General features: G+C 47.2%; 1 protein-coding gene across 2 annotated transcripts in view; it reads right to left on the reverse strand.

Annotated features, from left to right (window-relative positions):
- Positions 1-14461, reverse strand: part of nkd2b (NKD inhibitor of WNT signaling pathway 2b) — a 31130-nt gene extending 16669 nt beyond the window's left edge. Inside the window, exons 1-3 of one of the 2 annotated variants that reach the window (XM_060053009.1) lie at positions 14147-14461; positions 14000-14026; positions 13799-13890 (exon numbers count right to left, since the gene is read on the reverse strand). In XM_060053009.1, the coding sequence (XP_059908992.1) occupies positions 13799-13890; positions 14000-14026; positions 14147-14171 (144 nt within the window). In that variant the 5' untranslated portion in view covers positions 14172-14461. The remainder of the gene's footprint in view (positions 1-13798; positions 13891-13999; positions 14027-14146) is intronic. The other variant, XM_060053010.1, reaches the window with a different exon arrangement.
- Between the last annotated feature and the right edge of the window lie 8534 nt (positions 14462-22995).

A 22995-nucleotide genomic window follows, 5' to 3' on the forward strand; every position in this document is an offset into this window, starting at 1 on the left:
TGTCTGTCTGTCTGTCTGTCTGTCTGTCTGTCTGTCTGTCTGTCTGTCTGTCTGTCTGTCTGTCTGTCTGTCTGTCTGTCTGTCTGTCTGTCTGTCTGTCTGTCTGTCTGTCTGTCTGTCTGTCTGTCTGTCTGTCTGTCTGTCTGTCTGTCTGTCTGTCTGTCTGTCTGTCTGTCTGTCTGTCTGTCTGTCTGTCTGTCTGTCTGTCTGTCTGTCTGTCTGTCTGTCTGTCTGTCTGTCTGTCTGTCTGTCTGTCTGTCTGTCTGTCTGTCTGTCTGTCTGTCTGTCTGTCTGTCTGTCTGACGGAAGGTGAACCGAGCCGCTCCCGACAGGCCCCAAGGAGGACGCACCCTGGCCAAGGCCCGATAGCCGTGAAGTGGAACGCCGACGGGATCGACCCCCCTGCTCCCCAAGAGAACCGAACATTGTCCCCTCTTTTCCCAGGCTCCCGGAGTCAGCGTATTCTGTCTCGTTTTCCCCCCGTGGGTGTGTTTTGAGTTATCCCGAATAAATGCCCTCCCCCCAGCCTTCAAGTGTGGTGATTCCTTATACCTCTGAGACTTTCCTGGGCCCGGGTTGCCACATATGGTGGAGGACGCGGGCAACTTGACCCCACTACGGACTACACGTAGTTATCAGCCCATCCCCCGATGCAGAACCCGGAAGGGGCCGCAGCCGCAGCCGCCGCCCAGCATCAGCAACAAGCCTCGCCGAGAGTCTCGCTCTTCTCCGGGAGGCGGTGCTAAGGCTCACCCAGCAAGCGGTGCGCGAGACCCCGACTGCCGCGCCGACCAGCCGCCTCACCAAACTCAGGCCGGATGACGACGTGGAGGCCTATTCAGAGGTGTTCGACCCGCTTACGGGGCTCGACTGGCCCCCGCAACCCAGGCGGAGACATCAGAGGGGGACAGCGGGACCGAGGGGGACGGACACCCCAGGGCACCCCAGCCCACTCGACGGGAGGATCCCACCGAGCATATTCAGCGGGACCACCCTTGGACACGCCAGACACCCTGACGGCAACCGAGCAGACTGGCCCACAGGGAGGATCCGAGAGCTCCCATCTCACTGATTTTTCGGATTTTTCCCGACCGGGGGGGGGGGGGGGGGGGGGGAGAACGGATCGACCCGGACAGTTCGCCAGCGCCCAGCTACAGGACGACGCCCTGAAGCACGCCTGGAGCCACGTCCTCGCCCATGAGGGACAAGCGAGGGACTCGGTGAGATGTCTACCACACCCTCTCTTCAGCACCTAGGGGGGCCTGCTATATCTGGTCATAGTAAAGCAGGGGGAAGTAATCGAACAATTGCTAGTAACCCGGCCCTACATTAGTAAGGTGCTGTTCATGGCCCACTCCCACCTGTTAGGGGCCCACTTAGGCATGGATAAAACCAGGGAAGGGGTTCTAGCTAGGTTCTATTGGCCCGGGGTGAAAGGAGACTTGGTCCGGTATTGTCAGTCCTGCCCTGAATGCCAGCGTACGGCCCGAGACCCTCGGTACGAAACCCCCTGATCCCCATGCCGATCATTGAAGTCCCGTTTGACCGTATAGCTCTGGACATTGTTGGCCCACTCCCGAAGACGAGCAGGGGACATAGATATATTTTAGTAATCGTGGATTACGCCACCAGGTACCCCGAAGCCCTTCCCCTCCGCGCCGCCACTACTAAGGCAGTAGCCCAGGAGCTAATGCTGCTGTTCAGTAGGGTGGGGATAGCCAGTGAAGTACTAACCGACCAGGGGTCCTGCTTCATGTCCCGTTTCATGAAACAACTGCTCAGTCTCCTCCAGGTCACCCAGCTCCGGACCTCTGTGTACCATCCCCAGGCCGACGGGTTGGTAGAACGTTCAACAAAACGCTAAAACAGATGTTGAAGAAGGTCAAGGACGCTGATGGGAAGAACTGGGACCAGCTCCTGCCCCACGTACTCTTCGCAGTCCGCGAAGTACCCCAAGCCTCGACGGGTTTTTCTCCCTTCGAGCTGTTGTACGGGAGAAGACCCAGGGGGCTCCTCGACCTCGCCAAGGAGGCGTGGGAGAGTCGACCGTCCCCCCATCGCACCCTGGTCGACCACGTGGAGCAGGTGAGGGACCGCATGGCCCAGGTCTGGCCCATCGTCCGGGACCACCTTCGGCAGGCCCAGCAGGCCCAGGCCCGGGTCTACAACCGGGGGGCCCAGCTACGCCTGTTCCGGCCCGGAGACCTGGTCATGGTACTCATCCCGACGTCGGAGTGCAAATTCTTGGCCAAGTGGCAGGGCCAGTACGAGGTCGTCGAACAGGTTGGGGAGGTGAACAACCGGGTGCGGCGGCCCGGGAGACGAAAACCCACCCAGCTATACCACGTCAATCTGCTGAAGCAGTGGAGGTCTGACCCGGCCCCGCCGGCGCCGGCTCCCCTCGCCCTGGCCGCCCGGCGCGACATACCAGCGGTCCCCATGGGGGAAGGTCTCAGTCCTGCCCAGAAGCAGGATCTTGAAGAGGTCATCCTTCAGCACCAGGATGTCTTCTCTGAGTTACCTGGGAGAACCACAGTAACCCAACAGGACATCAAGACGGCGCCCGGCATCACGGTGCGCGTCCCCCCCTACCGGGTCCCAGAAGCCCGGCGGAACGCCATCCGGGAGGAAGTCGCCCGAATGCTCCGACTCCGGGTCATCGAGGAGTCTCGCAGCGCATGGTCCAGTCCCGTCGTCCTGGTCCCCAAACCCGACGGCACATTCCGATTCTCTAACAACTTCCGGAAACTCAACGACGTGTCAGACTTTGACGCCTATCCCATGCCCAGGGTAGATGAGATGATCGAGCGGCTCGGGCCGGCCCACTACCTCACCACCCTGGACCTCACCAAGGGGTACTGGCAGGTGCCACTCACCAGGACCGCTAGGGTGAAAACGGCGTTCGCGACCCCGGGGGGGCTGTATCAATACACGGTCCTTCCTTTCTGCGTCCATGGCGCCCCGGCCACATTCCAGAGGATGATGGACCAGATCCTTCGGCCTCATCGGGCATATGCAGCCGCCTATATCGACGACATCATTATACACAGTGCAAGCTGGGATATACACCTCCGACAGCTGAGGGCGGTCCTGGCGGAGCTGAGGAGGGCCGGGCTAACCCCCAACCCCACCGAGTGCCGCCTAGGGTGGAGGAGACGTTGTACCTGGGATACCAGGTGGGAAGGGGGAACGTCCGGCCCCAGGAGATCAAAGTCGCCCATCACCAAGAAACAGGTGAAATCATTCCTGGGCCTGGTAGGATACTACCAGAGATTTATCCCCGGCTTCGCCACTCTAGCTAGCCCCCTGAACGATCTGACCCGGAAGGTCCTGCCTGACAAGGTGAAGTGGACGGAGGCAGCAGAGGGAGCCTTCGCTACCCTTAGAGGGGCCCTCTGCTCCGAGCCCATCCTAATAACCCCTGACTTCTCTCTACCCCTTATAGTCCACACCGACGCATCCGAGGTGGGGCTGGGAGCGGTACTCTCCCAGGTTCGGGCGAGAGAAGAACACCCGGTGACATACATCAGCCGGAAGCTCCTACCCAACGAGAGGAACTACTCCACCGTGGAGAAGGAGGCCCTGGCCATCAAATGGGCCCTAGACAAACTGAGATACTACCTCCTGGGCCCTGGTGTCCGACCACGCACCACTGAAGTGGATGGCCGGTGCAAAGGACACAAACGCACGGGTGACGAGGTGGTTCCTGGCACTCCAGGACTATAGGTTCCAGGTGGACCACAGGCCGGGCAGGGAACATGCCAATGCCGACGCTCTGTCCGCCGAGACGCATGCCTATGGGCGGTCGAAGACAACCAGGGGCGTAAACCAGCGGTGGAGGAGTGTGGCAACCCGTCCCCAACCCCTCAGCTGGACGGCCCAGGGGAGAGGTTGTGGAGGGCGTGTACTGCCCATACCCAGCAGGCGGAGCCAAAGGACGTCCCTCCTGGCACACTTATCAGAGAGATAGGAAACACCTGGGGCGGGGAACGAGGGACCTCTTAACAAACGCTTTACCCATACTCCAAGCAGAGTTGGAGCTGGGAGCAACAGGAGTAACCCCGAACCACGGACGGACATCCCGGCGGAAGGTGAACCGAGCCGCTCCCGACAGGCCCCAAGGAGGACGCACCCCGGCCAAGGCCCGATAGCCTTGAAGTGGAAACCGACGGGATCGACCCCCCTGCTCCCCAAGAGAACCGAACATTGTCCCCTCTTTTCCCAGGCTCCCGGAGTCAGCGTATTCTTTCTCGTTTTCCCCACGTGGGGGTGTTTTGAGTTATCCTGAATAAATGCCCTCCCAGGCTTTGAACCAGCCGTGAAGTGTGGTGATTCCTTATACCTCTGAGACATTCCTGGGCCCGGGTTGCCACAATATCTATATCATATAATATATATTATCAATTATCAAAAGCTGTGTGCGCCTCCAGACGATATTATGAATCTCAAACGACTGCGTCGGGTTCTCAGACGTCTCTGGTTCTTCCACGTCCACATCAATCTGAAGTAGAATGAACCACGACATGGAGGAGAAAGGGATTGTTGCCCGCGATTGCCTTCCGCCTCGGCAGCGGGCAGCACTTAGGCACCACTGCCTCCTGCAGCGGGCAGCGCCGAGGCGGTGGTCCTTCGGCAGCGGGCAGTGGGGCTCAAGCGGGAGACAATCGCGGGCAACAATCCCTTTCGCCTCCATGTCGTGGTTCATGTACTTCAGGGAGTCAGAAACCAAAGCTCCTTTCCTCCAATTCCTTCTCAACCATGGCTGAGATAACCCCCACTATGAGTCTCTCGGAAATACCAGAGAGGCCGACGTGTTATGCCCCATAACACCAATAGCAGAACGGTTATCCAAATAACCAACGTCTCTGGTACTTCCACTTCCACATCAATCTGAAGTAGACTGAACCATCGGGACTCCGGCGGGAGAAAATCGCGGGCAGTGTTGGTAATAACGCGGTTTAAAAGAACGCCGTTACGTAACGCCGTTATTTTTCAGTAACGGAGTAATCTAGCTAATTACTATTTCCGTCGTTACAACGCCGTTACCGTGACTGTACGAAAAATGCAGTGCGTTACTATGAATTGATTGAAGAACTGCGTAATACGAACGCACCCCTGGCTCCTAACACAAACTGCTAGTGAGGAGACCGGGTGGGTTAACAACGAGATAAGCGATTATGATTGGCTAAGGCAGAGTCATGTTTCATGGTAGCCAATCTGAGCCAGTGTTTTTACACACAATCCAGGACAGGCGCGCCACACACACATGCAAACGCACACACCAAACAGATTCGATGAAGCAGCAGAAATGGCGAGTCAAGAGCAATCCGATGAAAAGTTGGCATTTTCTGTAGTATTCGGCAGATGTTCCACAGCCTTTGCAACAAAGCAAATTGAAATCCAGGCCCCATCCACACTAACCCGGGTAAATGTAAAAATGCACATCCGCAATGAAAATGATCTCCGTCCACACTATCGTTTTCATATAGTTTTCGGAATGTTTTGCATTCACGTTCCACACTGATATTATTTGATAAACAGTTGTTGTCATGGTTACGTAACTCCACCACGCCTCTCTATTTAGATTACAGGTGCGCGATCAGATGATATTTACAGTTAATCAGCTGGTTAAGCGCTCGCCTCCGGCGTTGGAGCAACAAATATGTTTCAGCCAATATGTTGAGTTGTTTCTGGAGATAAATTAGTACATTGTACAGAGATATCCTCATTTGCATTTCACCTGCCATTTTTTTGATGAGCGTCTCGGTCTTGAGTGCAAGCTTGTGGCAGTGTCATGGCAACCGAACGTCATCGTTTCAGAAAGCCTCCGTCTACCCTGTCCACACTACAACGCGAACCCAGTGTTTTCACATTTATCCACCCCAGCGATCGTTTTCGAAAAGCATTGTTTTCAGTGTCAGAATTCTCAGGCCCCGTTTACACAAAGGGAAAACGTAGATATTTCCACGCAATTTGGCCTCTCATTTACACGAAAACGCTGTTTTTATCACAGAAAATTTCTAAAAACTCCGGCCAGAGTGGAGATTTCTGAAAACGTTCTCAGTTTTAGTGTGGACGGAAGGACTAAACAGATAAATATTGCTGCGTTTGTAGATTTACCCGGGTTAGTGTGGACGGGGCCTCAGTTGGAAGCATATCAGGGGATTGAATGGGCAGTTACACCATTTAACACATTCAGGCCAAGTGAATACTGCTCAGAAAAATGTAATTCTTTCACATATAGCAACTTTCTTTTTTTTTACAGTAACGCAAATAGTTACTTTCCCTGGTAACTAGTTACTTTTATTATAGAGTAATTCAGTTACTAACTCAGTTACTTTTTGGAACAAGTAGTGAGTCACTATAACTAACTACTTTTTTAAAGTAAAGTTCCCAACACTGATCGCGGTTAACAATCCCTTTCTCCTCCATGTCGCAGTTCATGTACTTCAGGGAGTCAAAACCAAAGTTCCTTTCCCCTCATTGTGGAAATACCAGAGACGTCAAAGAACCGGCGTGTTATGCGCCATAACACCAACAGCAGAATGGTTATCCAAATAACAAAGAAGTGTACAGCACAAGCGTTAAAGTTAGTGTAATCACACACACACACACACACACGTGGCGCTCGAACGGGCGTAGCACATTGTCTCATTGGCAGGCCAAATTCTTTGGGAGGGCAATACAGAGAAACAGGAGGTAATTTGACCCCTTATGACGACATATGGGGCCACATTCTAAATCGGCGTGCCTGAGCTTCGAATTTTTTCAAAGGCAAGCAGGATACCTAGTGCTCGTTTTACACAGAACGCAATTGTAGCCACTGGGGGACGATTGGCAGGCTAGGGGAACCCATATTAATGTTAGAAAATCTCATAAAGTGAGATTTTCATACCATGGGACCTTTAAATATCCTAAAACTGCAGAAAGAACTGCCTTTTTGACCTTAACGTTTTTTCCTTATTTTTTTCATATTTGAATGAATGCTGCGGCCATTAACACTAACAGTTAAATGTCTCTACAAAAAACGATCTGCCATTTCAGTTGGCGAACAGTGAGACATTTTAGAGTTTAGCCCCAGAATAGCGCTAACAGAATAAAGACTAAGAAGTTCATGTAAAATTGCAATGTCGACATGAAACAATTTCAAGTTCAACAACATCAAGTTGCTTGTTAATGTATGAAAATAAACAGTGACATAGTTGGCAGCAGACGGGTTGCTTTTACAACGTTCATACAAGACTCTCCCCCTGAAAGGCCGACAGTCACGGGAGGGGAAGGAACCTCAAGCAGCACCGCTGTTTATTTTAAAATGGAGTCGGAAGTAAACGTGTTACATTGCACACAGGACCAGATTAGCCTTTGAAGTGGATGGACTCAGAAAATAAATGGGGATGGGGGGTGGGGCAGGGCAGGGGGTGGGGTGTGGAGGGTGATGGATTTGCCTTCTGAGGAACAAGAACAGTGGCCTCTTTGAGAACTCCTCAAACATCTCTCCCACCCGTCTTGTCACATACAAAGAAAGCATAAAAGACATCGGGGCCAAGTATGTCCGTACGAGACCAGCGAGGACCTGACAGCCAATTCAGCAACCGCCACAACGGGAAGTATACATACGGGCTGAGACCAAGACTCCCACCGAGACATGAACAATCTGCACATCACAATCAACACACCACGACAATGAACTGATTAAACAGAGCTGTTTGCTGTTGTAATGAGGGGAGCAGGTCTGTGAACAGAGCTGGCAGCCATCTCCTGTCTGAGAGTAATGTGATGTGAAGAAAAAGAAGGCCAGTCCTAAACTGTCTGCAGAGCCCCAGCTCCAAGCTTTGAAGCTGCTAGTGTGTTTCAACAGCTAACCACTTTCAGATGGGACCGGGGCGTTTTATGAGCTGAATAACAGCGATACCTTCACATGTGCAGGCTAGGGGTCTAAAAGTGGGGGAGTCTATACCAAAGGCAGAGGGAGACGATGGCTGGGGGGTGGGGGGAGGGCACTGCTCTGAAAGTGCCCTCTATTTGTAACAGCGGTTTAGAGACTACTCAGACGAGTCAACGTGAAATGTCCTCCAGGGCGAGCCCTTCCACCATTAAGAGGACCAGACCTCAAGGCTGTCATGATTGGTCCATTTTTTTTCCTTTCATTAAGGATTCGTTACCAGAGTTTGCTGAATAAAAGTATAACATGAGTGTGGAAATGAGCTAATAAGGTAATAAAAAAGGGCAAATCCATTTCATGTTGTCTTTCAGCAGCATGCTAAATGTAACAAAAACGTCCAGTAGTTTTCTGTCTCCCTCACTTGGCTATTGGAGATGTGGTTTCTTCTGTGAGAACACAGGAAACCAGAGTTTGGTGTGTGTGTGTGTGTGTGTGTGTGTGTGTGTGTGTGTGTGTGTGTGTGTGTGTGTGTGTGTGTGTGTGTGTGTGTGTGTGTGTGTGTGTGTGTGTGTGCGTGCGTGCGTGCGTGCGTGCGTGCGTGCGTGCGTGCGTGCGTGCGTGTGTGTGTGTGTGTGCATGCGTGCAGGTGTGCATGTGTGTGTGTGTGTGTGTGTGTGTGTATGGCTCGACTTCAAACCTAGCAGGGCACCAGGGTTTGGAATGTGGAGCACGGATGAAGTTTCTGCAGCCTCCATGCTGAAGGCTGCAGACAAGACCAGCAGCATGGGGGAACCTTGCATAATGAGAGATGGACAATACTGTAGCCCAGGATATGCTGCAGTAACACTGCAACATTTACATTGAGGGGATTTTGCAGACGCTTTTATCCAAAGCGACTTACAACCAATCATGCACACATTCACCGCGATGTCAACCATGCAAGGCAACAGCCAGCTCGTCAGAAGCAGTCAGGGTGAGTCGTCTTGCTCAGGGACACCACGACACTCAAGGGGATCGAACTAGCAAAATTCTGGTTACTAATCAACTCAACCCGCCCTACCTCCTGAGCTACTGGCTTGTGTTTCAAGGGTACCACAAACCAACGAGGAGTTGTCCACACCAGTGTCAGATGAGTCGGTTTAACCTCTGACCTGCAGGAAGACAGTCTCTAGTTTCCCAAGCATTGTTATGGAAGGCAAACAAACTATTCAATAGAGTCCAAAGACAACTCCTCTGATAAACAGAATACTCCATACACTACCTAACCCTCATTTTCTTTTGAGAACAAAAATCCCATGAGTCAAGTGTGTTGTCCTTAGTTTATCGCCTGAAATCATAACAAACATTAGACACCATTTCCAATCGAACAGGGTCCTCGTCAAACATAGCTACAAAGACCCCCTTAAAATAACAATAATACCAATAACAAACCCATCATATAATATTCCCCCCTAGTTGCTATATGGCTAGCAAAATGAAGTCCACTTGGAGAGAAGAACTAAAGCCTTCTGCGAGAGAACAGGGATTTATGTGGAAACATACCTTACACTAAAATGTAATAACCTTTGAGTCTCCCAGTGTTTTACTTGGCTGAGAGAAGCATAAGATCAAACAGAGACTTGGATCCAGCATGCTTAGCCAAAAATGTCAGAGCTTAGCACTGGGCTCCAACCCCAGGTATTTTCCTTCGTCCTGCAGAGAGAGAGAGAGAGAGAAAAAGTGCGAGAGAGAGAGAGCGCTGGGAGACAGGGACGTGAACCCTCCCCAGGGTAGCCCCTTTTGTCTCTCAGCCACGAGAACCAATGCAGGCTCCAGGGTTTCTTCACAGGACCCTGCAACGAGGAAGTAAGGTCCGTCTGCTTGGAGAAGAGCGGGTCTCATGTGGGCCAGCGACAAAGAGAGAGCGAGAGAGGACAGTTTCACTTGTAAGATTGTAGCACCCGGTTTGGCGGTGCAATGGCGGCCATGCAGCCTGTCATACATCCAATGAAGCCAGTCTACATGTGAAATCTTGTATACAGAAATGACATATAGGTGTCTTTATGCAGCAGTGAGAAGTGTTACTTAAAAGAGCTGATGATAAAAGACAAATAAATCCAAAGGCAACAAAGCCTTTCTCCAAGATAAAGCCATTCAGGGTTTGATTTTCATGCCTGCGTCTCAACTCATACAAGTCTCTCCCTGGGTGCATACGCACACCGAAATAAATAGTAGAGAGACAGACGGACGGACGGATAGAGAAGTGACCTCCATAGTTGACTTCTGGGTTACACTTGGTGAAGTCTTGTAGCCACCCTGGAGCCTCCATTGGTTCTGGCAGCTGAGAGACAGTAAGGGTGTACCCTGGGGAGGGTTCACATCCGTTTCTCCCAGCAGGATGAGGAGAGAGTCGCCGGCCTTTCCCTCTCTGACAAGACTCGCACCGAAGACATTCACACTTTGAGAGGCTTTTTAGAGCCAGCATCGAGAGAGAGAGAGAGAGAGAGAGAGAGAGAGAGAGAGAGAGAGAGAGAGAGAGAGAGAGAGAGAGGGTTGGGGAGAGAGAGAGAGAGAGAGAGAGAGAGAGAGAGAGAGAGAGAGAGAGAGAGAGAGAGAGAGAGAGAGAGAGAGAGAGAGAGGAGGAGAGAGAGAGCATTACTGGCTTAATCAACCATATTGCAGAGGCTCTCCTGTGACCCATTCTACCACCTTTCCAGGATCCTCTCCTCTCCAACGCAACCTCCAGAGGAGAAGAAACACCAGCAACCCTTGTCCATCTTCCCCACCCCCTTCCTTTCCCCCCTCAGCCCCTCTCCCCTGCTCCCCTTGCTCCAGGACTCTGTTTTACAAACCAGGAACAGATGTGAGCCGGGGCCGTGCTGAAAGACCCCGCTGTTCTGGACACCAGCCACATAATTCAGAGATGAAGGCCCACAGCTCGCCTTCTTGTGAAGCCAATTTAAAGGGGGAAAAATGAAGGAAGGAGAAGGAGAAATGGCAAGGATAAAAATAAACAAACTCTCCCAATGCCTTTAAATCTGTTCAGAACCCAATCCATACAAAGCCCACCTTTTAGCAGCCACACTCTGGGCACTCAAACTACTGTGCACAAAGGTTCTCTGAGAGTTGGATGTGAGGGAAGGTCACTGTGGACTAGACAAGGAAACTACAAGGTTCTGAAACAACCTTCTGACACTTTGAGAGAAACACTTCACACACTGACCAATCCAGACTCCAAGTGGGTCTTCCTGCTGGGCTCTTCATGTAATCACAATTTTAACAATCCGAGACACAACCTCATTTACACACGAAGAGCCGAAGCGGTTCTATCTCACAAACAAATCAACATATATATTGTTAGAGAAAACAGACTACAGATGAAGAGAAGAGTCCAATTGAGTTAGTTATCTAAAAAAAATAAGATAGAGTGTATGAACCTTCACAAAGCACCTCTGAGCAGTGAAACACAAAAATGGAATTAACCTACAGGACTACACCTTTCTGTTTCAATTGATGTATTCATCATCCAAAGTAAAGCTCAACTTTTCTATTCTTACCTCCCTACTTTTCTATCGTGGTGTTTGGCAGAGAAAGTGATCTAAAGTGATCAGTGAAAGCCTCTAGTGATTCCGCAGCAGGACACCAGGTGCATGGATAGGTAATGCTTGTTCTCGCGAACGCCTGCGATTAAGTGTCAGAATCTTGCAGACTTTTGAAGTGAGGCCTGGGCATCTTTCTCCAAGACTGCAGAAGCACAGGAAAGGAATATCAACTAACAAACTGGGGGGTTTTAGGAACAGCATTTATTGAATCACGTTAAGATGTTGAATTCTAAATCTTTTACCAAGACTGTAACATTCACTAAACTATAAAATAGTCCTGTGAGCATTGGATCCATTTCCTCCTCCTCCTCTTCTTTTTCTCTTGTCAACCCATCCCCCAGGATACAGGGATGGAAGGCCGAGGGGAGGAGGGGGGTTTGGTTGTGGAGGGGTGGGAGGCTCCTCTGTTATCAGGGGCCTTTTATAACTCCCAGCTCGACTCTTTGAAGTCCCCACCAGACAGCTCAGGAATCCCACTCCCCCATTTGACAATGAGGAGGGGGTGGCTCGAGCAAAACAAAGTTTGTATGTATGTGTTAGTGTGTGTGTTTGCCAGCCCCCCCCCCCGAACCGCCAAGCCCAATATGAGATCAGTTATAAGCACATTTAAGTTCCATGGCTGAGGGGTTGGAAGAGTCTATAGGAGTCTATAGGAGAGCCACCACCAAAGTAAAGCTAAATGTCTCATTGGGTTCCCCTGTAACCTGATAGCTTCCTCTCATGTGGCCTCTTGATCGAGAGACTCTCATCATGTTGTTTAATACTTTCTCTTTGCTTTGTTCTTATCTGCCCAGCTTGGTCACATTACTTGGAAAAAACAAGCTATTATGTTTACAGCCACAGGTCTGCAGTCCTGTAGTACTTTACTCAGACCTGTCCTTCGAATTGACTAATTCTGTCAACGTTGTTATTGCAGCTGGATTAGTCAGAAACCCAACACCCAGGCTGTAGTAAAGAGATTGAATATGATTTAAAACAAATTAAGTGTCTGATTATTGCAAATTATATGGTCGTAAAACAAAGAAAGGAATCTGTTTTGGAAGTGATTATAACTCCTTTGTATCTGAGGTGCTCTGAGCTGCCAACAGACCATACCATTTATATGCCAGAGAACAACTATGACTTGTTTGTAAATCAAAAAGATAAAAACCTACGCAAATAAAACCATAATATAATGCATTTCATTACAATTTTTCCCAGCTCTAATTCAAGTAAATATAGTGTTTTTTAATTCATAGGCAGACATTACTTTCAGATTGAACAGAAAGGCGATCTTCTCCATGGTGTGACTCTGAATAGGAAGCAGACTGTAAGACTATTCCCAGTGCTCTGGTTGATACGACCAGAGAGACACACACAGTAAGCCAAGGGTTGGTGTTTGATAACTCTGAGAGAGTAAGGGACCAACACACTTGTAAAACCCCTGCTAACAACTCAGCATCAGCCCCTGGGGAGGGAACTCACCAACACCTCACAAGTAAAGGGGGGTTCTCCTTTCATTTACCACAAATTGATCATTAAAGACGAAAGGGGGCTGTGGCTCTTTGATAACCCCCCCCCACACACACACACACACACACCTCCTCATCACAACCGTGTATATGTGGCCTCAGTGTGTGAACAGGGGATGCTCTACTGTCGCCCTCTGCAGAACGACAGGCTTGGGTAGGTTGCATGCTTGGAGCAGCACTGAGAACACAATTCATTGAAAATCAGTCTGAGCCTTTAGTCAGGGCGCCAGCAGCCACAAGACCAACGTTATATCCCACAGTCTGAGACTCTCCATCAAGCCTCAAGATTTAATAAAACTTTGTGCATGTGTGTGTGTGCTTTTTGATGTTTATATACTATTCTTTAAAGAAAATAAGCCACACACTGTTGTGCTGGTGCCAGATGAGCAGACAGAACAGCAACCAACGATTTGAGACAGCAGCAGGTCATTTTACAAGCTTGTTAGAATACAATGTATTCCTGTAAGTCAAAGGCTATATCACACACACACACACACACACACACACACACACACACACACACACACACACACACACACACACACACACACACACACACACACACACACACACACACACACACACACACACACGCAGTATTTTACTATATGGTCCCAAATTAGTAGTCGTCGTTTGTAACTCGTTTGAAAACACAAACAAGTGCATAAAAGCATTGCAAATCCAAGTCGATTTGAGCAAAGATGTTTGGCAAATGTCTACTTAAAATAACCTTGCATAAAAGCAGGTTTAGTTTGATGACAGCAGTGATATTATAACGATATTTTTGCATTTTGAAAAGGGTATTGAGCGTCTTAAATAAATACCTGAATGTTTTTCAGCTTGTGATCCGATGGACTATAACTTCCACATTCCTCCATCCCTCTCCTGAGGAAAGCATTGACAACAAAACTGTCTCCTAAAAATGAAAAAAAATAATTGTGTAGATTTGAAACATCCAAATAGTACGCGGTTTTTGCCAGTCGTTGTAACAGTCTAATGTTTTTTATAGATGTGACAGATCTCACCTTCAGGATTCTCCCTCCTCTTAGACACTGTAGGTCCAGTTCCATTGACCGTCGTAGACAGAGGCCAGTCGTTAGTTTTTGATATAATTAAAACTACTTCAAATCACTGGTATCCAAAACGCTCAATCCATACTTCGCACTACTTACCATGTTTAGAATGAAGTTTCCCCATCCTTAAATCCCTTACTCAAACGAAGGTTCTTCGGCTAATCCGATCGAACAATTACTGCCTCAACATTGTCACATTGTGTTTAATTGGCAAAAACTAAATCCAACTTCAACTTAATTCAGCCAACAAAACCGGAGAATCATTCAAAAGGATCCGTTGTCATTTGCAGAGGGCAGGATACGATCCTAAACCGGGGAGACATGAGACCGGCGAAGGTTGGTGTTGCCGCTGCTTCCCCAGCTCCTCCAGCAGCCAACTGAGGGCGGAGAGCAGCGAGCAGCCTCCTCTTGAGCAGGATGCTGTTGAGATGTAGACCGCCTGATGGCGCTGTTACTCATTGGACGCCCCTGGGTGCTCGACACGGGGGCGTCCCGTCCAGACATGGGGGCGGATGGGGGCAGCCCAACAGCGCCGGCTGGCGGTCTACATCTCAAAAGGATACTTTTTGAAAATGGCTGAAACTGAATTTAACACATGATTAATGAGGTTAGAAAACTCGATTCTGTATTAACAGCCCTGGATTCATTGCACAAATTCAGTTAATATAAGGCCCAGTTTGTATACATCATGAAATTTCCCTTATCCCAATGAAGTGAATGCAAGGGGCCTAGTACTATCCCTTATGGTACTACTGTCTTTAAGTTGGTTCGAAATTGTAATAGACAATACATTGCTATCCGAAAATCAAAAAGAACATACCGACCTTTAAGCAGACAAAGAGCAACTCTTTGATGCTTAACTGTTGGTTATTTTGGCAAGGTTTTTAAGGACTAGGTGTTAGCCAAATAACTGACCAACATATTGTTCAGTGATAGAAAAGAATGGTGCCGTTTTGCTTATGGAAATATTTGAGCTTTTGTTTTGCCATAGGCCTACATGAAACATGCTTTGTTGTTTCATTGCTGGATAAAACAAGTTCTCCATTAGTAGTTTGTAACAATGTGTATGTCATGTTATATGTTCTCTACAGTGGCGGCTGGTAGTTTGTAAAGTGAGGGAGGAAGGACTGCGCGCTTGGTTGCCATTAGCCTGCTTACACTGTTAGTGGCCTATTGTGGCATAAGTATGTGACACAAAAGTTGTTTTAGGCTGTTTTGGTGAACTACAAAATAGCAGGATGGAATAATTATGTGTATTGATACAAATCCACCAGTGGCAGCATTGGACTTTGAAAGCTGGTGGGCAGCATGTCTTGGACTACAAGCGCAGAAGGAAAGGATGCAAAGCCAATTAGTCAAACTCAGGCCTATACTCTTGTTTTGTAAAACTGAATTAAAAAAATCCGGGCCTATCATTGGGCATAGTTTTGCCCTCAATGACTGAAGCTATTGGTTGTAATTTGGCTATGTTTATTTTCAGCTACAATTTTTTTGAGAAAAATAAAGAAACAATACCATAAGTGATGCCATTTAAAATGCATCATGCTCTGAACCATTCACTAACATCCTTTCCACGATATCAAACAGAACGGTCAGAGTAAGAAACAATTAAAAGAACAACAAGAACATAATTTCACAACTATTTACATGGGCTGTAAGCCTAACATTGTTTGAGGCAAATGTGGATAATGATGGATGTTTCAGAATGTTGGTCACATGGTGTTAAGCCAATTAAGATTGAGGGACTTCATTTATAGATCAAGTCAACCCTCCTCGCGGGCAGCCCGGCCGCAGGCTCCGCAGCCGGGCCGTGGGTAGCCCTGCCCGGCCGCAGGCTCCGCCGACCGGCCGCGGGCTACGGAAACGTCAATATAAGCGAACAGAGCCGCACTGTACCGCAACGAACAATAGAGCACCGCTCGGTGGAAAGATCCATTCGACAGCGCGGGTTTGTTGGTTCTCGTAACAAAGACTTGAGGGGATAAACCCTCCCTCCGGGCTGCCTGCTCCACAGCCAGGACTCCTGCTTATTGGTTTATAGCGAAACCAGGGGCCTATTCGTGAATAAACGTAGGTGGGATCCAGATACCTCAGCTTGTCACACGGTCACACCCACTCAGAGGAGGACTTTCCTCCTCTCTCCCATTGAACCCCATGTTATTCACCGGCCGCCAAAACTTTCGGGAAATGAATGCGAGTCAATCAGTGATGTGTCGGTCGCGAACGATCCGGCTCAAAGAGCCGGCTCTTTGACGTGAACGATTGGAACCGGCTCTACGATGGGAGCCGTTTTAAGATCCTATTTGGGAGCCGTTTTTTTGTTTTTCGCTCTCTCCGCCTCCCTGTCGCTGTGCTTGTGCTCTGCTTTTCGTTTTTTTTCTCCTGCGGTGCCTCGCTGTCTCCCCCCCTGCCCTCCCCCTCCCCCTCTCACTCTCACTCTCTCTTCCCCCCCCCCCCCCCCTCTCACTCTCTCTCCTTGCGCGTTCTGCCTGTGGTAAAGCAGAGTTTTTTCCTCAGTCGGTGCCTTAATGTCTCCACTGCCCTCGTGTCAAGCGTGTGCTCCACACATCTGACCAATCACACGCAACTTTTCTTTTGGAAACCGCAGGCAATTGGCCAAGCTGTATAGCGTTCGTGGGCAGGTGTCAATGCACAGTCACGCACGCAGCAGTCAAGAAGCACACAAGGCATAAAGAAGGGGAGTCAGTGTGACAATTGAATAGGCCTGTGTGATAATGAGTGGTGACAGAAAACGGAGCAAAATCTGGACTCATTTTAATGCTACGTCAGACTCCACCAGGGCAGAGTGTAGACTCTGCAAAACCAGAATATCCTATCGTGCAGGCTCCACTAACAACCTGCACAGACACATGCGGACATCGCATGCAGTGGTTTTTTGGAAGTGGTGCTATTTTGTAATAAAGGTTTTATTCATAAAGCATTGTTATGCTGCATTTTTACTCATAAGTGCTTAACAATGTCAATAATGAAACAAAATGTTATAAAATTAGGTTTAAGCTATTAATTAATTAATAATGTAAAACATGTGTATGGGGAGCCGTTTGGGAGCCGAAAGAGCCGGCTCTCCACAGTAAGAAGAGCCATTAGAGCCGCATCTCGCAAAGGAGCCGAAAATCCTAATGGGGGATTTTCACGCTGATACGTAGTACTTCCGCATTCGGTGTTCATTGTGCACTGTGACATCCGGTGAATCACTCATCACTCTGGCGAACTGATGATGGAGGACCGGCAGTTCACTTTCACGACATCCCTGGTAAATGTACCCAAAGTCACGTTTTCTGAAGTTCACAGACTTACCGAACAACACTCCATAACAGCCCGCTCCAAACTGGACAAGGGATTGTTTATTTTTCGAGAAATATATCGACTACGAATGTGAGTGTCTGCTAGCTAGCTTACGCTTGGTAGGTTGGCTTATGCTAACGTCAGTTTGGCGTCAGCTCAGTCTGGAGGGATGAGATGATAAGAGATGAAAAATAAGGTAGACTTGTACTTCTTTGGTACATATATGAATGTGTATCTTCAGCAGAAAGTGAAATGAATGTGAAATGAACTGAATGAATGAAGGAACTGAAAGAATAAAAGGATTTAATTCATTCCCTTTTTCTGAGTACATCATTTACTACATTATATATTAACATTATTTTGAATACTTTCAGGATGGACTGACTGGACTTTAAAATTTATTATAGATGAAAGACTTCTCATTCAATTACATACATGTCATTCAATATATACAATGTTTTCAGTGTACAAAATTACAGCTCCGGAAAAAATGAAGGGACCACTCCAAATGTTCAGTGCCTCTCGTTTTAAAGGCACCCAGTGCAACTTTCGAGGCTTAAAAATAAACATTCAATTTCTAGTCTTTTTTACACGTAGTAAGTTTCAATAACTCCATACCATTACATACCGACATTTAAGCAGCAAAGATGAGACGTCGTTGTGTGGTGAGAACTGATACAAAATCGATAACAACAACAATGCCGCCATTTTCTTTATTTTTTGTAACCTACAATAAATTAAGCAGGCTTCCAGTCAATGGAAAAATGGCTTCTCCCCACCGGCGATTGTTGTTGTTTACGATTTTCTATCAGTTCTCACCACACAACGACGTCTCATCTTGGCTCCTTGAATGTCGATATGTAATGGTATGGAGTTATTGAAACTTACTACGTGTAAAAAAGACTAGAAATTGAATGTTTATTTTTCATTGAATGTTTACATAAAGTTGCACTGGGTGCCTTTAATATTTATATATTATATTTAATATTTATAGGTACATGTTTGAGTAGAAACACTATTCAACAGGGATGTAGCCTTTTAAATCAAGTGGTCCCTGGAAGTTGGTCATCACACAGCAGACGGTCCACAGCTGGTTGACTGTCGCAGACAAGGTGAAAGGACAGTGCGTTCCCAGATGCGGTATTCCTTGACTCTGCCTATTGCTCTTTCTACGAGGATTCGAAGTCGAGCGATTGCTTGTGTTTTCAGAGCATCCTCTTCAGTGAACTGCGCAGTGGTTAGAGATAAATTAATTAGTAATATTATTGTGAGTGCTTCAGTCCATCTTAAACATTTTTCTACATATCTTAATGGTCACATTTGGGTCAAAGTTTTCATTTGAAATGTTCATACCTTTCATGCCTACCTGTCATCTTGAAGGGTGGTATAATCAGCGTTGCCCCACGATCAGCTAGTGGCTTCTCGATGGTAAAACCCTTGTCTGCCATGCAGCCATCTCCTGGCTCCAGTAAATCCAGCAGTCCACTTCGTTCAGTCAGCTCTGGGTCGGAGATGGAGCCGGTGAAGAGACTTGACACAAAAGTCACAGCACTACAAGGGGCAATCCCAATCAAGGCCTTAAAGGTTGTTGTGTTCTTGTAAGATGATGTTCGGGTAATCATCGACTGCACCTCGGTGCAGTCGATGATTACCCGAACATCTGGACTGTACTGCACAAATTAGCTTGGCATGGTGTTCTTGACTTGCTGTTTACTCATCCAGATTGGGAGGGAGCCAAGGAGCAGGGGAGGGAGCCAAGGAGCAGGTAACGGTAGTTGGCCCACGGTATAACAACATGGGAGACAGTGGACACAATGACCTGAAACATGTCAGCCAGCACCTTCTCTTGCAGGCCTGCAGCAGGCAGTTTTGGTAATATGGTTAACATGGGGGAGGAAGGAGAGAGTGGGGTCCAGGATAACTCCAAGGTTATGGATTTTGGTGGAGGGGGTGATGGTAGTCTGATGATGCAGCATAATGGCGGCGCTTGGCAGCTATGGCGGCGGTGACGGCGATGTCGGGCGACAGAGCGTGAAGCGAGAGTGGCGTCCACCTCACTGAGGAAGGCGTCAGTGTGTTTCCACCCCCCCCGTTGAGACTTTGTTTGTTCTACTCTTTATTGATTTATCTTTTATGTTAATAGTTTACAATCTATTTTTTGTAGTTATTTTTTAATTGTTTTGTTGAATAAAAAGACTGTTGTTAGTGCTCCTGTGATTGGTGTAACTTAATGTGCTTCACACATGTAGCTTTTCATTATGTCTATTGAGGTACATTTTTTGCCCTTAGATGTGGTCACTTCGTTATTCCTCACATTACATCTGTTAAGGTCATACCTTTGGGTCCCAGTCTTCATAGTTCCCCCAATCTTATTTTGGCTCTTACTGGGCCTGTAACTCCCACAGACAGACGGGTACAGGAGTTCGCACACGTTGCATTGTTTACAGGCAAGGGTGGATTACCGCACGGGCACACCGGGCACATGCCCAGGGGCCCAAGGGCGGTGGGGGGCCCTAAGCCAGAGCTTCTGTGTGAAGTTGCTGTTAGTAACTTTTAATGTTGCATTGTCGAAGCAATCAGTAGAGAAATACAAAAATTCAAGCGAAAACAGCAATAGTAGGCCTATTAATACTGAGTAAAAAAAATAAAAGATCACTAGGGGGCACTATTTCAGTTAGTGAATTTGAGACTGGTCACGAACAAGGGACTGTGATTTTATGGAGTCAGTTTCCTGCCATAATTCAAACCTGAAAAAAAAAGTTTCAAAGGCTTGTAAGTCTGGGTTTGAAAACTCAACACCTTGTAAAAAAGGTTTTGCAACACTGAAAAAAGAGATTATAACCTGAAAAAAAATAAAAATAAAATTCAAACATCTGTAAACATGATTTTGTGTTCTATTTTATCTTCTTCATCATTTTCACCAACACATTTTCAAAGTTCAAACAATTTCACCAGCGCATTTGCAGAGTTTCAAATCTGGCACTGTTCTAACGGTGTATTTCATTGTTGCCCGGTTTTGAAACCTTGTAAATGGGATTCTGCAAGGTGTTCATACATTGAGAAATACGTTTTGAAAGGTTGAATATTTAGTTTTAAAAACTTGTAAAGGTGTATGTTTACGACATTGCAACGTATTTTTTCAGAACTGACTTTTCAGCACTGACTGTTCAGAGATTTGAGCGCAAGCTTTGAGTCACGTGAATATTGGCAGTGTTCTGACGCCACTCGTTTTGAAACTCCTGACAGTCGAATCTGAAAACGTTCCTGGGGGCGGGACCATTTAGCTCTAAACCTATTGGTTGCTCTCGGCTGACGTACATTCCAATCACATGTGCCGTTCACCGGGCTGTTCGTGATTGACAGTGCTCTGCCGATGACACGAATAACAACGGGTTGATTTCGCGGTTGATTTTGATTTCCATTTTCTGGAACCAGAGTCTCATCTCCATAGGACGCGACTAGCAAGGACGCGTCCTAGTAAGGCTGCAGCCTTCACTTTGGGAAACAGCCATGGTTCCAGAAAATGGAAATCAAAATCAACCGTGAAAGTCGCTTGTTATTTGTGTCATCGGCAGAGCACTGTCAATCACGCACAGCCCAGTGAACGGCACATGTGATGGGAATGTACGTCAGCCGAGAGCAACCAATAGGTTTAGAGCTAAATGGTCCCGCCCCCAGGAACGTTTTCAGATTCGACTGTCAGGAGTTTCAAAACGAGTGGCGTCAGAACACTGCCAATATTCACGTGACTCAAAGCTTGCGCCTGTGTGGTCAAATCTCTGAAAAGTCAGTTCTGAAAAAATACGTTGTAATGTCGTAAACGTACACCTTTACAAGTTTTTAAAACTAAATATTCAACCTTTCAAAACGTATTTCTCAATGTATGAACACCTGTTTGCAGAATCCCATTTACAAGGTTTCAAAACCGGGCAACAATGAAATACACTGTTAGAACAGTGCCAGATTTGAAACTCTGCAAATGCGCTGGTGAAATTGTTTGAACTTTGAAAATGTGTTGGTGAAAATGATGAAGATAAAATAGAACACAAAATCATGTTTACAGATGTTTGAATTTTAGTTATATTTTTTTTCAGGTTATAATCTCTTTTTTCAGTGTTGCAAAACCTTTATTACAAGGTGTTGAGTTTTCAAACCCAGACTTACAAGCCTTTGAAACTTTTTTTTTCAAGTTTGAATTATGGCAGGAAACTGACTCCATATGATTTCAACATGGAGCAACGGCGAACGGTTGTAACGTGAACTCTTAAGTGGAACCTAAATAGGTCCATGAGTGGAACAGCTAAGCGAAAAAAAAATAAACAAGAGTAAATGTATTTGCAAGTCGTTTAGGCTATGCTTAACTTTATAATAGTTCCATGGTATGCAGCAAGAAAGATACCCAGTCACAATACTCCCGTACCATCTGTTTGTATAATTTAATTAACAGCATGGGCTCCCGCTAGCTTAACATAGTATTACCGTTTACTCTTGCATTAACAAGAGCAGCGGAAATCTGCTCAATCGTCAATGTGGTCGGAGTGCCCGCCCCCTCCATGTGGGCGGAGTGCCAGCCCCCTCCATGTGGACTGAGTGCCCGCCCCCTCCATGTGGGCTCCATCTGCGGTCTGCAGTCAGGGGCTTCTCCCTCCATGTGGACTGAGTGCCCGCCCCCTCCATGTGGGCTCCGTCTGCGGGCTGCAGTCAGGGGTACTTGATGGAGGCTGAGGGAGGGACGTCCTCCCTGAAGTAATTGTCAATAGGCAATAGGGGGTGCTAATGTCCCTTTACCCAGGGAAACGAACATAACATATACAAAGGCACTAATGTCCTATTTAAGGACATTAATTCATTAAAGTAGTCCGGACAATCTACATTTTTTATTCTCAACAATGTTAAGAAGGATCTTCCTCCCTCTCCTCACTGGAGAAGCCTCCACTGGTTCTGTAAACAGTTGTAGACCTGAAGCTCAGTTCCTGTGTCAACACAAGTCTATATTGCTGTCCCCTATTTAGCATACATAAACATACAAACTCCAAAAACACACAATCCACATAAACACAAATACACAATCCAACATATACAATACCACAGACACACACAAAAACACACTTACTGTGATTTTGATCCCTGTCTGGTTGATAGGATGAGCAGGCATTGGCATAGCTCATTGATGGATCTTCTTTGATCCTACTTGCTATGCCTGATTATCTCCATTTCACTTTGTCGTCTCTCTCCTTTCTTCAGGTTTCTGTGCCGCTACGTCTCTATCCCACACAGCTCAAACATGTCCAAACAGCCACACGTTTAGAACGGATTAACACCCATGTAGGACTCAAACATGGACAGTGAGATTCACTCAACGTTGTTAAAAAAGAGTGAAAGTAGGCAGTAGACTTTACACAAGGCTACGCCAAGATGTCCATCTCATCAATGAAAATGTATAACTTTAGACATTTGGCTTGTCATTTTTCCCAACTTGTGTTCTTTGGAAAGATGTTTTAATATGGTTTAATAATTGAATGGTACTGCAGAGGGGAATCATGTTTTCATTCTTTACATTTTCTCTTTGAACCAAATTCAATAAATCATTTTCTATTAAAAATACATCTTATTGTAATAGTGATTAATAATCAATGCTCGTC

This window comes from Gadus macrocephalus, chromosome 6 (genome assembly GCF_031168955.1).
Source record: "Gadus macrocephalus chromosome 6, ASM3116895v1".
Classification (NCBI taxonomy): Eukaryota; Metazoa; Chordata; class Actinopteri; order Gadiformes; family Gadidae; genus Gadus; species Gadus macrocephalus.